This window comes from Crassostrea angulata, chromosome 5 (assembly GCF_025612915.1).
Source record: "Crassostrea angulata isolate pt1a10 chromosome 5, ASM2561291v2, whole genome shotgun sequence".
Classification (NCBI taxonomy): domain Eukaryota; kingdom Metazoa; phylum Mollusca; class Bivalvia; order Ostreida; family Ostreidae; genus Magallana; species Magallana angulata.
This window is the reverse complement of record NC_069115.1, coordinates 15,564,511-15,579,338: the sequence shown is the minus strand read 5'-3', so window position 1 is coordinate 15,579,338 and position 14,828 is coordinate 15,564,511. Positions and strand designations below refer to the sequence as shown.

Below are 14,828 nucleotides of genomic sequence, written 5' to 3'. Positions count from 1 at the left end.
ACTGTCAGATAACATGTAACACGGAAAATCGGCGAATATTGCGATTACTTTCTCATTCCCATAGTACAAAATCAATCAACTTATATTAAGGACACCGCCGATTTTATCAATAAAATTGAGACTCTCGAACTTCCAGCAGAAGTGTTACTAATTACATATGATGTAACTAGTACGTATACCATCATGGAAATCGGCGAATTACTCAGCGCCGTCATTGAAACTTACAAAAACACAAACAAACCACAAATCGACATTCCTTATCCAGAGAGCGAAGAACGTATCTTCTTATTGAAATGCGTCTTAGAAAACAATTACTTTGAGTTTAATGGAAAATACTTTAAACAAATCATAGGATGAAATATGAGTGGAATACCATATCCAGAAATTTCAGATACAAGAATGTATCAAATCACCAACTATATCATGTCAAAATTCAAATTCGCCAATCAAGTTTCTTTACCACGGGCGATTTAGAGACGATGGTTTTATAGCCTTTCACGGCACACAAAATGAAATTCTTTTGACATCGGCAATACATGTCACGAACACCTGAAATTTACGTATGAAATCTCAGAAAAAAAGCGTCAATTTTCTGGACACTACTATATACAAAGGCGTGAGGTTTCAGGAAAATAACATACTTGATATATTCTTAAAAACAAACTTACTACTTTAAAAATTTAGCTGATTGATTTTCCGACATTTGTGCAGTTATACCATTAATGTTTAGAATATTCTGCGCCGTCTGGAACCACATTTTTACAAATCAAATATGGTTCGCTTATTGCGCCACAACTTTTTATCTTACGTCTTTAATTCTTTGGGAGAAAACATATTGACGTCATAGCATGACGTCAAGCAGGATCCTAGATACAGGATAGAGGGTACATGATAAAGAATAGAAGATAAAATATAACTACATACAATCTATCCACCCTATCCGTCAACCAATCAGAACCGAACTTAAGTTCAATTTTTTTCTAGAAATTCTTTTACGAAACGTTTTTGTTGGATTTATTTTAAAACTTTATCAATTTTTTTCTTGCAACAAAACTTCAATATAAGTATTATGTTAAAATGATTTTTGAAAACTTTTCTTTTTTGATCTTTTTTTTATTTTTTTTTTTTTTAAATGTCATTCCTCATTTTTAATCTTGTAGAAAAGAATGAATATGATAGAATAGATCGGATCATGATGCATTTAGAATGTATATTACAGGATGATAAGTGCATGATTTGAAAAGGTTAAGTTGAAAACTAGGTGAATAGTGGCATTGAACCGGTTATCTGCAAGAAATTGTATCATGATTATTTTATTCATTATAAGTTCCTTATACAAAACTTAGTAAACAAAAACATTCCGTAAAATATTTATAAGCTCATTTACATAAAATCGCAAATACGATACCAAAAATAAACTTGTGTGGTGTTTCTAACGGCTGTATTGCTGTTAAAATAAGTTTAAATTTATAATATCAAGTTATGCAAACTCTTTTGATGAAAAATCTAAAACAAAAACCGTTTTTTTTTTCAGACAAAATAGGGTGCATCTCCGGATATATTGGTAAAAACTGTCGAATCACATGTGCATATCCTTATTACGGTGTTGATTTTCAAGGTCGCATTGACGAAGAAAGTCGTGACTTTTCAACCGGATCATGGCAGATGTACCAATATTACAAAAGGTATTGCATCAGCTTTTACACTCGTTAAATTTTTGATAGCAAACTCTTATTAGTTTATTTGAAGTGTCCTGGATATATAAAAAAAAATATGATTATTTGATGGCTGAAGTTTTCTTAAAATGTGAAATGTATTCTTTAAAAAACATGCAGACAATGATTCATTTTAGGGATAAAATGATTACCATGTAATTTTCGTTACTTGATTTGTCATTGATAGTTTGTTAGTATCATTTTTTCATGTTTCTCATAGAAAGAAGAGGAGAATAGTTTTATAATAGAAAAAAAACGTAATATTAATTATTTGAAGTTGTTCTATTTCATTTCTTATTAAGTAACTTTTCAGTACATGTAGATGGTGATAAGTAGATGGATATTTTCATGTAGTCTTATACTAGTTTGATTTTAACTATAAAAAATACGGGCAAGTGCTTGAACAAACAAACGGACAGATAAAGAACAAATGACACAGATTTTATAAAATTATAAACACCACAATAAAAATAAAACAATCACATGAATAAGAAAAAAAAGACTTTTTTTAGGAAAAAAAATCAACTTTTAAAAATAAAAAGTATTTAAATCGCTATATACTGGCATCATTATTATCAAACGTTCAGTAGCAATCAGCCGTCTATCAATGAAGAAAACAAGTGTGAACGGTTAACAATTTTAAGAACATGGTGGAGCATTATTGGTTAAACCAAGCATTTCCGTTGCAAGCTTCTACCAATTATTGCATGTACGTGAATAATGTTCGACATATATGCTCACCAAGAGTAGAATTGCACGGCAATTACACAATGAATCAATAATGTAAAGATCATTTGGGAGATTAGACGACGCTAAAAAATGTAATATTTCGTTTTGTTCAAGGTTTTTTTTTAAATATTCAAATTAATTATGTAATTTTAAGATATGTGCTTGTTTATCACTAGCATTATAAATTAGGTTGTTTTATTTTTAAGTCAAATAAACTGACTGTTTAGATAATACATTGTAACTCTGAGAAAATGAATTTAATTCAACAAGTGTCTAAATACTAGCAATTTTGTTTTGTTCGAAATAATGATATGTCAAAATTACATCAAAATATGTCTGCATAATTAAATGAGGCTTTTTAATCTACATTTAAGAACATTTCATCCAATGTCTAAATAATATAAAAATGAAAATATAAAATAAACAAAAAGTGGAAATATGTCCATAGTTAGTAATTATAATAATTAGTTTACTCATCATATTGATACGTTTTATTGACAATTTGAAGTTTGAAGTTTCCTTTTTTAGATTAAATTTGATCGCATTGAAACAAGTTTTCTTAAAAGCAAAACTTTCTTACTCTTTTTTTGGTTGCTACATGTAAAGCTTCGAATAACGACACTATTATGAATAGATGTAATTGCTCAACATCCGAATTTTGCAGGTCTCAGAAGCACATATTTTTTCTAATTGCGTTTCATGATTCTTTCATACAAATAGTCATGTACTCTTGCTGGAAAATTTTGCTCGATGTGTATTTGTGTATAATTTTAATAAATATACGCCTTTTTAAAAGTGTATGCAATTCAGCGCTGCCATTTGTTCAACGTTGTCTCACTGTTATGTATTTTTAGCAGTGTTGGCTCTTTACATGTATCATACTGAATGTGTATGTGTAATTTGTAACTTAATAGTATATCCTTTGTATCCTGAAAGACAAAATTTGGTTGTGTATGTTTCCTTTTTGGATATACAGTACCGATCAGACCCAACCTAACAGAAAGTAAACCCCAACTAAACCCGGGGTTTACTCTGGGTTTACTAGAGTGGACCCAGAGTAAACCCAGAGTGGACACAGAGGGTAAACCCCGATCAGAAAAATACCCTGAAAGCAGACGCTACATGTGTATAGTCTGTTATTCAAATGTGACTTTTGCGACCGCATTGTTTAATTTATTATCGGTATATTATGTAAGAAAATGTCAATTTTGATAACCAAAGAGAAACAAAATGGAATGTTCATATTTAATTTAAATTTTTAAATCAAAATTTCAAATTAATGGAATGGAAGCACCATTAACATGATTTAACATGAAAGCAAATTAAAACATCAATTTTGTAGAAGGAAGGAAGAGGGAAATTAAGCACTCGTTGAGGTTATAAACAACGAGTAATTGTTCATTGTTCATTTCTCTGTTTGTGTGCTTTCAGTTTTTAATTAGAATGGTCGCTAATCTAAATCATTTAGAAAGATATTGCTTTGAAAAATGAACATTCATTATATCAGTATTTCTAAAAATTAGCTCAGTAATAGAAGATTTCATAAGAGTAAACTAATTTTATGTGACTTGAACATAACAAATGAACGTACGCAAAAGGCAAAGTTTCCATTTAGCTTTAAACTTATCGTACATTCATGATTTCAACTCAATTAAAAGTTACCGTGGAATTAAACAATAAAAAAAAAGTTTTTTTGAGTTGTAGTATGTACAAAGGTTGTTGCATTGGCTTTAGATGGAATTCAACAACTCAACGATGTGAAGGTGCGTTCTTTTCTGTCATTGTTTCTTCAAAAAGATTTCACTATTAAGTAAACCAACAATAATCATATTTACAATAACAAGGATAACAAACATTGTATTATCGATTTTTCAAAACTAATAGACGTGAGAACATGGTAATCTATATAATATCCTTATATTTACAATTATATTAAGGGTGTATGGCAGGCTATGCTGGGAGGAACTGTTCATTACCGTGTCCCTATCCTTATTACGGAGTGGACTGTCAAATACTTTGTGACTGTGACAAAGACTTGTGTGATATTTCTATGGGATGTATTATTCTTACCACAGGTAAACATTTTGATTGATTAAATAAAATTAAAGGTCTTTTGATTGTTGTATGACGTCATCGGGAGCATTCCGGATTATTTTACTGTTATCGGTTATCACATAGGTTTTATGTGATGCATGGTTTTGCCAATTTCTTGATTTATACTTGTGTTTAATACATTTTAAGCTATGAAAAGTGAAATGACACTAATTTTTAGCAATTTATAGAAGAGTAATTTGAGTTGAAATCGACGAATTCAATGAAAAATTTATAAAACCTTACATAGGCAAACTTGATAGAATATACAATTTATAATTTTTTATCAGGCAAGGTAAAAATTCCTTTGCAGATTTCGATATGATATATAATGAATGACAAATGTTCCAATTGCCAGTGAGTTTGAACCATTATTTCAAATGTTAAAGACGTTTTATGATGCTAAACTGTACTTATTCACGGTTAAAAAATTGTATCAAAATGTACTGTAAATGTGATAGCAGTCATACTGGCAAGTTTAAATGGCCTTAAATATATATATATTAAAAAATACATAAAATAAAGGATTGCGATTAATATCTAAAAAAAATTGCTTTACTATATCGAAAGCAGTAAAAATAAATGTGATGTTTAATTTGAGAGCAGTCGTTGCTTCAATTGCCATGATAGTGTACCTGTGTTAGCTCCTACACCATGAACAATATATTTGCAGCATACCAATATTTAATTTCAATTTGAATGTTTACATATTTATATTTAAATCTAAACAAAAATTACACGGAGTAAACCATAAAAACGTCAAGGGTTGAGAAACCTTAATATGGCAAAATAAATCAAAGGAACATATTTTTCATGCTATATATTACTCAACACCACACATATTATGTAAAGCATATCAATTTTATGATTATTATTACATGTATTATAATTATCATTATCATCATCATAATCATCATTTTTTTTTTTTGGTTTCTTGTATTTTCTATGTATTCAGCAGCTCAGGAAAAATGTTACCCCGGATTCTTTGGAAAAAACTGTCGTGCAAAATGTTCTTATCCATTTTTTGGGGAAGACTGTCAGGAACGATGTGATTGTGACGAAAGCCTATGTGACGTTTCAATTGGATGTCTTGTTGTCACAACAGGTGGGCAATCAATTCCTTTTTTTCTACTTAAATCTACTCTTATTTACTTAATTCCTTGACAAGTTTGAGTGTGATTATTATTACTTTTCAGTACAAACATCCTGTAGCCCAGGATACTTTGGTACAAACTGTAGGGGAAAATGTTCCTATCCTTATTACGGTGCGGAATGTCAAGGTCAATGTGACTGTGATAAGGACTTCTGTGACGTATCTACCGGATGTATCGCAATTACAACAGGTAACAACTGATTATGTCAACTTATTCAATTTTTTTTTGGCTATTTATATTTTAACATTTATTAACAACCATTTACAACATTTAAATGAATTGTTTTCTCAGTTCAAGCAGGATGCATCCCCGGGTACGTTGGTGAAAACTGTCGAGGAAAATGTACGTATCCCTATTACGGTATGGATTGTCAAACACTGCGCGGATCCAGATTATTTTTCCAGGGTGGGTCCTAAGGATAATTGTGTTTGCCAGGGGGGGTCCGAGGCATATTTTCGCGATAATTTTACTATGTAAATTTAATAAATTTTCATTTTCCAGGGGGGGGGGGGTCGTGGTTTTTTTGTAGGGGAAGAGCTCACTAAAGGGATCCAAAAAATATATGAAATTTCAATTGTTAAAATTTTTTTCTAAATGACAGTTTTGGGTAATTAAATTACATATATGAAGATCACAGTTTGAATGCTGTATCAAAATTGTTTTTTGATATTCTTTATCCTAGGGTATTGTTGGTAAGCAAATTAAATGTATTGCGCAAAATGATATAAGAATATAAAGAAACTTGACTTAATATAGATGAAAAGCAAAATTGTTACATTTCATATCAATTTGTTAACTTAAAGTTTTCATAAATGATCGATAGCGAGGCTTTTGGGTTTTTTAATTGTTGGATAAATTTCATTGTAAAGAAAAAATATACTGCTAAAATAAACGTCATCTTACTTTTATTTAAAAGGTGAGGCTTCGAAAAATTACCATACGTTGACCGTATGCATTGCACAACATGTACGTGCATTATGCAAGTAAAAAGGCTTTGCTGCTATGCTTTTAAAGAATATTGAACCTATGAAAGTGTAATATCTTGGTAATTACAGGAATAAATCACCAGAACACGTGGGAATCAAATACACATGTTTATCTAGAAAGTTCAACAACACAATTATTGCAATCTCGATCCCGAGGTAAATTCGCAAACACTACACTCCTCCCTTTTAAAATCTTAAATTCTTTCTTGAATTTAAACAAATGATTAAAGTACACCAAAATAACAGATTTGATTTAACCTTAAACACGAAGATTAACAAACAAAACTTTCAACATAAGAAACGTCCAAATGTCACAAAGTAAGTCAGATTTCCTCAATGAGCCTACGGACGGGTTTGCGTTCACGCACGGGCCGTGGTGAGGGTATGTTCATTGACTGGTTCGCCGCCCTGGATGACATCACTCGACTGGTGGTAGATGGCGTCTTCGACGTTTGACTAGATGGTGGGGAACTTCCTGCTTCCTTGGAAGGTTCTGCATTTGGGAGATCCACTTCCTCTGGTAGATCCACGGTAGGTCTTGTTGGCTCCTTCAAGGAAAAGTCGCTCAGGGGCGGCAACACTTGTGGAAGTTTAGCATTGCACGCTAGCAAGTGGTCAAGGTGACAAAATCTTTTGCGATTTCCGACTTGGACTAGGTAAGTAAGTGGACCACAAACTTTGTTTACTGTTCCAGGTAGCCACTTCCATTTCCCAGGCTGAATTGTAGTCTTCACTTGCACTTGGTCTCCTTCTTCAAACTGTCTGACCTTCACCTTACCTCGATCATGAAAGTCTTTCATCCGCTGCTGACTTTTCTCAACACTCTTCCCGATGTCAGGCTTCACCAGTGTGAGACGCGTTCTAAGTTGCCTCTTCAGAAATAGCTCAGAGGGTGACACACCAGTAGTTGTGTGGGGAGTAACTCTATACTTTAATAGGAAGTTCGCTAATCGATGCTCTAGCGATTGTTGCCGTCCCTCAACATCTTTGCTTTTCAGGGCCTTCTTCACTATCTGTACTCCTCGCTCAGCAAATCCATTGGATTGCGGGTGGTACGGTGGAACGAGGGTATGTTTTATACCATTTTGACGTGTAAAGTCACGAAATTCATGGGACGTGAACTGTGGTCCATTGTCACTCACTATCTCCTCTGGTAATCCGGTTGACGCAAACAGCATCCGAAGTTTGTCAATCGTGTTAGCACTGGTGGTTGATCTCACTGGAATGACTTCCAACCACTTTGAATAACTGTCATTGACAATAAGTAGAGATTGTCCCTTATACTCTGCATAATCAATATGGATGCGTTGAAATGGTCTGGTTGCCCAAATCCATGGGTGTAATGAGGCAGACTGGGGACTGTTCCTGACGGACATACATGACGGACATGCCTGCACTGTCTCCTCAATGTTTCTGTCCAAGTTTGGCCACCATACATATCCTCGTGCAAGAGCCTTCATCCTGCACATACCAAGGTGCTCTTCATGAAGCTCCTCCATGATTCGTTTACGCAGTGCCATAGGAATTACCACTCGGATTCCCCAAAGGATAATCCCTTGTTCTATACTCAAACTGCTCCTGCGCTCAAAGAAAGGTTGAAGTTCTGGATCGTTAACCTGACTTGGCCAGCCGTTCAAGGCAAGTTCAAATACCCGGGCTAAAAGAGGATCCACCTTTGTTGCACGAGCAATGTCTGTGTTACATATGGGTAGCTCTGTGTTGTCCAGCCCTGTGCAGTAGACATCCTCATATTCTTCTGAACCGAGATTCCCCTCTACTGGCAATCTGGATAGTGAATCACAATTTCCATGTTCCTGAGATGGACGATATACAATCTGATATTGATATCCTGAGAGAATTAGTGCCCATCTCTGCATCCTGGCTGCGGCTAAGGTAGGTATACCATTTTTGGGTCCAAAGATAGTTACCAACGGTTTGTGGTCTGTGATGAGGGTAAAAGTTCTGCCGTACAGATACTTGTGGAATTTCTTCACACCAAAGATCAATGACAACGCTTCTTTCTCCACTTGAGCATAGTTCCTCTCGCTGGAACTTAAAGTACGAGAAGCAAAGGCGATTGGCCTCTCTGAACCATCCTCCATCAAATGCGAGACTACAGCTCCCACTCCATATGCTGACGAGTCGCAAGCTAACCGCAGGGGTTTTTTCATGTCGTAGAATACCAGTAACTTGCCCTTTGTAATCATCTGCTTGCTTGCTTCAAAGCTGCTTTCACATTCATCTGTCCACGTCCACTGCTCTCCCTTTTTCAACAGGTGATGTAAAGGATGCAATACAGTACTTAGATTCTGCAGAAATGAACCATAGTAATTCAGCAAACCCAGGTAAGCCTTTAGTTCTTTCACATTTGTTGGTCTAGGAGCATCACGAATTGCAGCAATCTTCTCATCTGTGGGATGTATCCCGTGTTTGTCCACCATGAATCCCATGTACACGACCTGATCCGCCATGAAGATGCACTTGTCCTGCCGCAGTGTCATGTTGTACTGGCGCAAGCGATGAAATACTTCCTTAACAGTCTTAAAATGGGTTTCATCATCGGGGGCTGTGATCAAAATGTCATCAATTCGACACACTACTTGTGGTAGTCCTGACAGGATCTTGTCCATAATTGCCTGAAATATGGCGCTAGCGGAGCTTACTCCATACGCAAGTCTTCGGTAGCGAAATAGTCCATGATGCGTGTTTATTGTAAGGTACTCCTCTGAGTCACTCTCCAGCTCCACCTGTGAGTATGCCTGTCTTAAGTCCAGTTTTGTGAACTTCTGACCTCCTGCAAGGGACGCAAACATGTCATCAGTGTTTGGTAGAGGGTACTGCTCTTCACTGATCACTCGGTTGACAGTCACTTTGTAATCTCCACATAAACGCACGGACTTGTCCGCCTTTGGCACAACGACAATGGGGGCAGCCCATTCACTGTGTTTGACTGGATAGATAACTCCTTTCTCCTGTAGTTTCTTGAGCTCTCCTTCAACTTTGTCTCTTAAAGCATAAGGCACAGGTCTTGCCTTGCAAAATATTGGTGAACATTCCTCCTTCAGTTTTATGCTTGCTTTGAAATGCTTGATTGGATTTTGGTTCTCCTCAAACAGATCAGCATACTCCTTTGTCAAGTGTTCAATTCTGTCCTTCGTCACCATGAAAATTTCCTTCCAGTCAATCTGAATTTTTGATAACCAGTCTCTTCCCAGCAAGCACGGCTGACTCCCTTTTATGACTAGCACAGACATATTCGTCAGATGCTGCTCTCCATATACAACAGTCACACTACATTCACCAAGAATGGGAATGATCTCCTTCGTGTACGATCTTAGCACGATTGTCGATTTCTTTAGCTTACAGCCGGTAAGCATTTTCTGATAAGTGTGTTCATTCATGATTGTACGAGCACTCCCTGTATCTAACTGAAATTGCACTATTGACCCGTTGATACTTAGTCCAATTGAGTAGCTCTTGTCTTTGTCGACCTCGCTTGTGCTGTGTACGGAATAAATTGACAAATCCTCCTCCTCATTACTGTCCTGTACATAATGGGTAGTCTTATCTTGTTTCAAATAAACTTTTCCCTGGACTTTACAATGTTTAGCTATGTGTCCAGGTTTCCCACATTTGTAGCATTTAATAGAGTTTCTGTGTTTACCAGCATCCAAATAGTGCTTCTCTCCACCGCGATATCCTGGCTTCTTAGGTCCTGCTGATGTCGGTTTTCCTCTCTGTCCAGGTTTCGAATTCATGAAGTGAACCGACTCTGTATTTCCTGCGAATGATTGAGTATCCTTATCGGCAATTTCCATTGCTGTGGCTATTCTGACTGCTCCATCGAAATCTAACTTCGCTTCGGACAACAACTTCTTCTGTATGGCCTCTGATTTGAGTCCGCAAACCAACCGATCCCTCAGAGCCTCCTTAAGAAAGTCACCAAATTCACAGTCTGCCGAAAGTTTTTTCAGTTCACATACGTACTCATTCACCGTTTCCCCTTCCTTCTGGTTTCTTTTATTAAATTTAAATCTTTCAGAGATGACTAACGGTTTAGGCATATAGTAGTTTTTCAAAGCACCAACAATGTTCTCAAACGAAGTGTTTTTCGGCAGTTGTGGCTGTAACAAGTTCTTAAGAATTCCATAGGTTGCGGGTCCAATCACTGATAAAAGCACCGCCACTTTTTTTTCATCTTTTACCTCGTTCGTGACGAAAAACTGTTCCATCCTCTCCGCATAATTTACGAAAGATTCCTTTCCCTCCTGAAAATCACCAAGCTTTCCGATATTCGTCATTTCGCTTATGATTCAAGTGTCCTCTTGATCCGAAATAAGTCGAAAATGCTCCACCTCGTCGCCACTGTAATATCTTGGTAATTACAGGAATAAATCACCAGAAAACGTGGGAATCAAATACACATGTTTATCTAGAAAGTTCAACAACACAATTATTGCAATCTCGATCCCGAGGTAAATTCGCAAACACTACAGAAAGTATTATTAATAGATATTGTTCAATGATCATGATGCTAGTTCAGTCTGTGTTAATCGTAATCCCGTACCGGATATCTTATTCATACCTGCCTGGTACCCCTCAATTATCTGTTGTTATATTCATTGGTGTAAAGTTTTGAACTCCTTGGACCGTGTTAAATTAGCTATCAGCACAACTTTAATAATCCGTAGAAGAGAAAATGATATAGTATTGTTTCAAAACCTGTATGAGTTTGAATGGTGTATTGCATACCGACACAGCTTCTGAGGTGAGTAAAACAAATTCGTTATTAATTTTCATTTTGTTTTCTTAATTCAATTGTTCTGGTTTAACTTGGTTGTTTCAAGCTGTTAATTATTGTTTAAATATTTTTTTCGTTCGTTATGTTTTGTTATCTGTTATATTTCTTGTATATTTTATGGTTTTTAAAAATTTATTTATTGTTTATATGCAGTAAAGTGAGAAGAGAGGGTAGTTAATGTATGTATTACAGCATAACATCATTAAATAACTTTAAACAGTGTAATTTAAAGGTATTTTTCGTCCAATTTAAGTTTAACAAAGCAATTTACTGTAGTTTTATCTTATAAATACAAGTAAATATGATACAGCGCTGTCACGTATACAACATTTACTACTGGCTCTAAAAAGTGCTGAAAGTGCCATTTTTTACTGATAATTTCTGATATTTACTGATATTGTACTGTTAGTGCTGAGAATTGCTGATATTTACTGATAATTTTACTGCTGTTACTGATAATTGCTGTTGGTTCTGATATTTACTGATGCTTTTGCTGTGAGCTCTGATAATTACTGATATTTACTGAGATTTACTGTTGGTACTGAGAATTGCTGATAATTACTGAGAATTACAGGCAGGGGATTTTTAAGAGATTAATTTTAATTACTGTAACATGCAAATTATATTTATTTAAAATTATCGGTAAACAAATCCCGGGCATTTTTTAAAAAGAAATATGTAAGATCTAACTAAAGTTTTATCAACAGTAACTTCTTTTTTACAATCACAAAAATTAGATTTGATTATTCTTCTTATAATCTGCTTATTTATTTCAATGCATATTTTTTCTGTTTGTTCTTGTTCTAAGTTTTATTTTAGCTGATTAACACAATTCAGCACATAAAAAAATGAATGTAGAAATTGCAGAATTGCTATATATCCCATCCCCGTGCGCCAATCCACTCGATACTACAGTGTTACATTGTATATATAGAACAATCCATAGTAAAAAAAAAAATTACAAAGATTTTAACCACTTTATGTAATTGATAAACATCTATTTAATGATTCTAAATTTTGAGCAATCAACTCTTTAATTGAACCGTTAAATATTTATAATTATAAACTTAAGATGTTTTTACCCCGGCCATAATCACTAATTTTGTTTTCGAAATAAAATCAAACACTTTTGTTTTCACATTGTATTTCCCGGCCATTTATATTTGTTTATTCTGAGGTTGCAAGACATATACACAGGTGGTCAATTTTCACACCTTGCCACGGTCACTCTGTCGTGTATATAATCTGAGCACTGTCTGTTAGTTCTGAGGGTTCTCTTGATCCCAGACATACAAAAGAATCTTTTCAGCGCCTGCCAGACATATACACAGGTGGTCAATTTTCACACCTTGCCGTGGTCTCCCTGTCGTGTGTATAGTCTGGGTGCTCTCTGTTAGTTCTGAGGTTTTTCTTAATCCCAGACATACAAAATATTTTTTTCTGCTTGCTTTTAGGCGTGGAGATTAAATATATAAGCGTTCATAGATTAAGGAAAATCAGTTTAATTGTGTGTCTTATTTTCAAAATTATAATGCCGCTGGTCATATAACCGCATACAAGTGCATGAATAAAGTATTAATGAGAGAGAGAGAGAGAGAGAGAGAGAGAGAGAGAGAGAGAGAGAGAGAGAGAGAGAGAGAGAGAGAGAGAGAGAGAGAGAGAGAGAGAGAGGGGTTTTCAATCAAATCGCTGTTGCAATCGGTGGTTATGATACTGTAATGGGACATAATCATGCTTATGCCTTTCTGCATTGACGCCTCAAAATACGTTATAATAGATTATCTGAGAGAGAGAGAGAGAGAGAGAGAGAGAGAGAGAGAGAGAGAGAGAGAGAGAATTAAAGCATGATAAGCCGTAACACTTGTTCACTATATTAAGCTGGTGTTCTTTGTAGTCTTAGAAAAGTTTACACTCGAAATCTGTGTTTGAAATGGCGGTTGTGATGCTGAAATAGAACGTTATCGTGCTAATGCCGTTATGCCATTTTGACTCGGAAACTCAAATTTTAGGACTAGATAATATATGCGAGCGAGAGAGAGAGAGAGAGAGAGAGAGAGAGAGAGAGAGAGAGAGAGAGAGAGAGAGAGAGAGAGAGAGAGAGAACAACAGGGTGGGCAGATTTACAATAATAGAACTAGATCATGACAACATTACTTAGCCGTGCAACAGAAGATATATTACATATTATGTATTAAAAGAGAAAGAGTGAAAGGTCGGACAATAAAAATTATTCTTCGCCGATTGTTACCTATTTTGATTTCAGCAAATGGTGGGAGAGAGAGAGAGAGAGAGAGAGAGAGAGAGAGATTATTTATCCAACTTTTTTTAATCAATTGAATGCGGAACAAATAAGATGATGAATATGAAAATCATTCTAATACGTTATTTATATTGTTGTCAATAAAAATAATACTTTTCTCTTTGAATAAATATTCTCAAGATCATGGATTCCTGTATACGGATATTACGTAATGTCATACACAAGGTGCCAGACTGACAATTTACAAGGTTGAATTGCGACAATCAAACCTTTTGACCTGCTGAAAGTATGTATACTATACACAGATACTGCCTTGCTAATCTTTCTGTGAAGTAAAACCTCAAAGACATTATAAAGTCCTGACCGGGTATCTCTCTATTTTGAAAAGAAAAATAATCATGTTAAGAATTGTGGGGTTTTTTCATTGTTGAAAAAAAAATGTACACCGCATTTAGAAATTAAAATTTTTGTGGAGTCTGCCTTAAGTTTAAGTACCAATTTTTGACCGGCTTTCTAATATTGTCTAAAATGTGATCTGTGAGTTTCCAAAGTTCAAAAGAAGCTGAATATCAAATAAATAAAACTTAAGAATATAAAATTAAATAAATTGTGTTCAATCTGAAATATGTGTTATTTAATAATTAAAAGACAATGTTTTGGGCCTTAAAATATTCTCAGTAATTATTAGCAATTCTCAGTACCAACAGTAAATCTCAGTAAATATCAGTAATTATCAGAGCTCACAGCAAAAGCATCAGTAAATATCAGTAAATATCAGAACCCACAGCAATTATCAGTAACAGCAGTAAAATTATCAGTAAATATCAGCAATTCTCAGCACTAACAGTACAATATCAGTAAATATCAGAAATTATCAGTAAAAAATGGCACTTTCAGTACTTTCTAGAGCCAGTAGTGATTGTCTCACTGTTATGTGATGGGTCGTATAGGTCATTACTTGTATTAACATACATGTGTATTTGGAACTTAATGTGTATGTTTTGTATACGCAGATCCCGAATGAAGTAGCCTGGTGTTATGAATGTTCCTACCGGACCTACATATGTATGGTGTTCGACGACTGTCAGTCGA

The 14,828-nt window shown here is 34.9% G+C and overlaps 2 protein-coding genes across 2 annotated transcripts; one reads left to right on the top strand and one right to left on the bottom strand.

Moving 5' to 3' along the window:
• Positions 1–4,396: 4,396 nt before the first annotated feature.
• On the top strand, positions 4,397–6,750 carry LOC128185146 (uncharacterized). Its single transcript, XM_052854819.1, has 5 exons — positions 4,397–4,519; positions 5,491–5,640; positions 5,732–5,878; positions 5,981–6,094; positions 6,745–6,750. Exons 1-5 carry the CDS (start codon positions 4,397–4,399, stop codon positions 6,748–6,750), a joined length of 540 nt encoding a protein of 179 aa, XP_052710779.1.
• A 20-nt stretch (positions 6,751–6,770) lies between these two features.
• On the bottom strand, positions 6,771–11,128 carry LOC128183368 (uncharacterized protein K02A2.6-like). Its single transcript, XM_052852357.1, has one exon. The coding sequence runs from the start codon at positions 10,974–10,976 to the stop codon at positions 6,999–7,001; it is 3,978 nt and encodes a 1,325-aa protein (XP_052708317.1). The 5' UTR covers positions 10,977–11,128; the 3' UTR covers positions 6,771–6,998.
• Positions 11,129–14,828: the final 3,700 nt, after the last annotated feature.

Bases quoted from the DNA above. Each gene is read 5' to 3' on its own strand.
- LOC128185146 (XM_052854819.1), top strand. From the start codon at position 4,397: ATGCTGGGAGGAACTGTTCATTACCGTGTCCCTATCCTTATTACGGAG. The intron at 5,641-5,731 runs GTGGGCAATCAA...ATTACTTTTCAG, and splicing joins ATGTCTTGTTGTCACAACAG to TACAAACATCCTGTAGCCCA. The intron at 5,879-5,980 runs GTAACAACTGAT...TTGTTTTCTCAG, and splicing joins ATGTATCGCAATTACAACAG to TTCAAGCAGGATGCATCCCC.
- LOC128183368 (XM_052852357.1), bottom strand. From the start codon at position 10,976: ATGACGAATATCGGAAAGCTTGGTGATTTTCAGGAGGGAAAGGAATCT.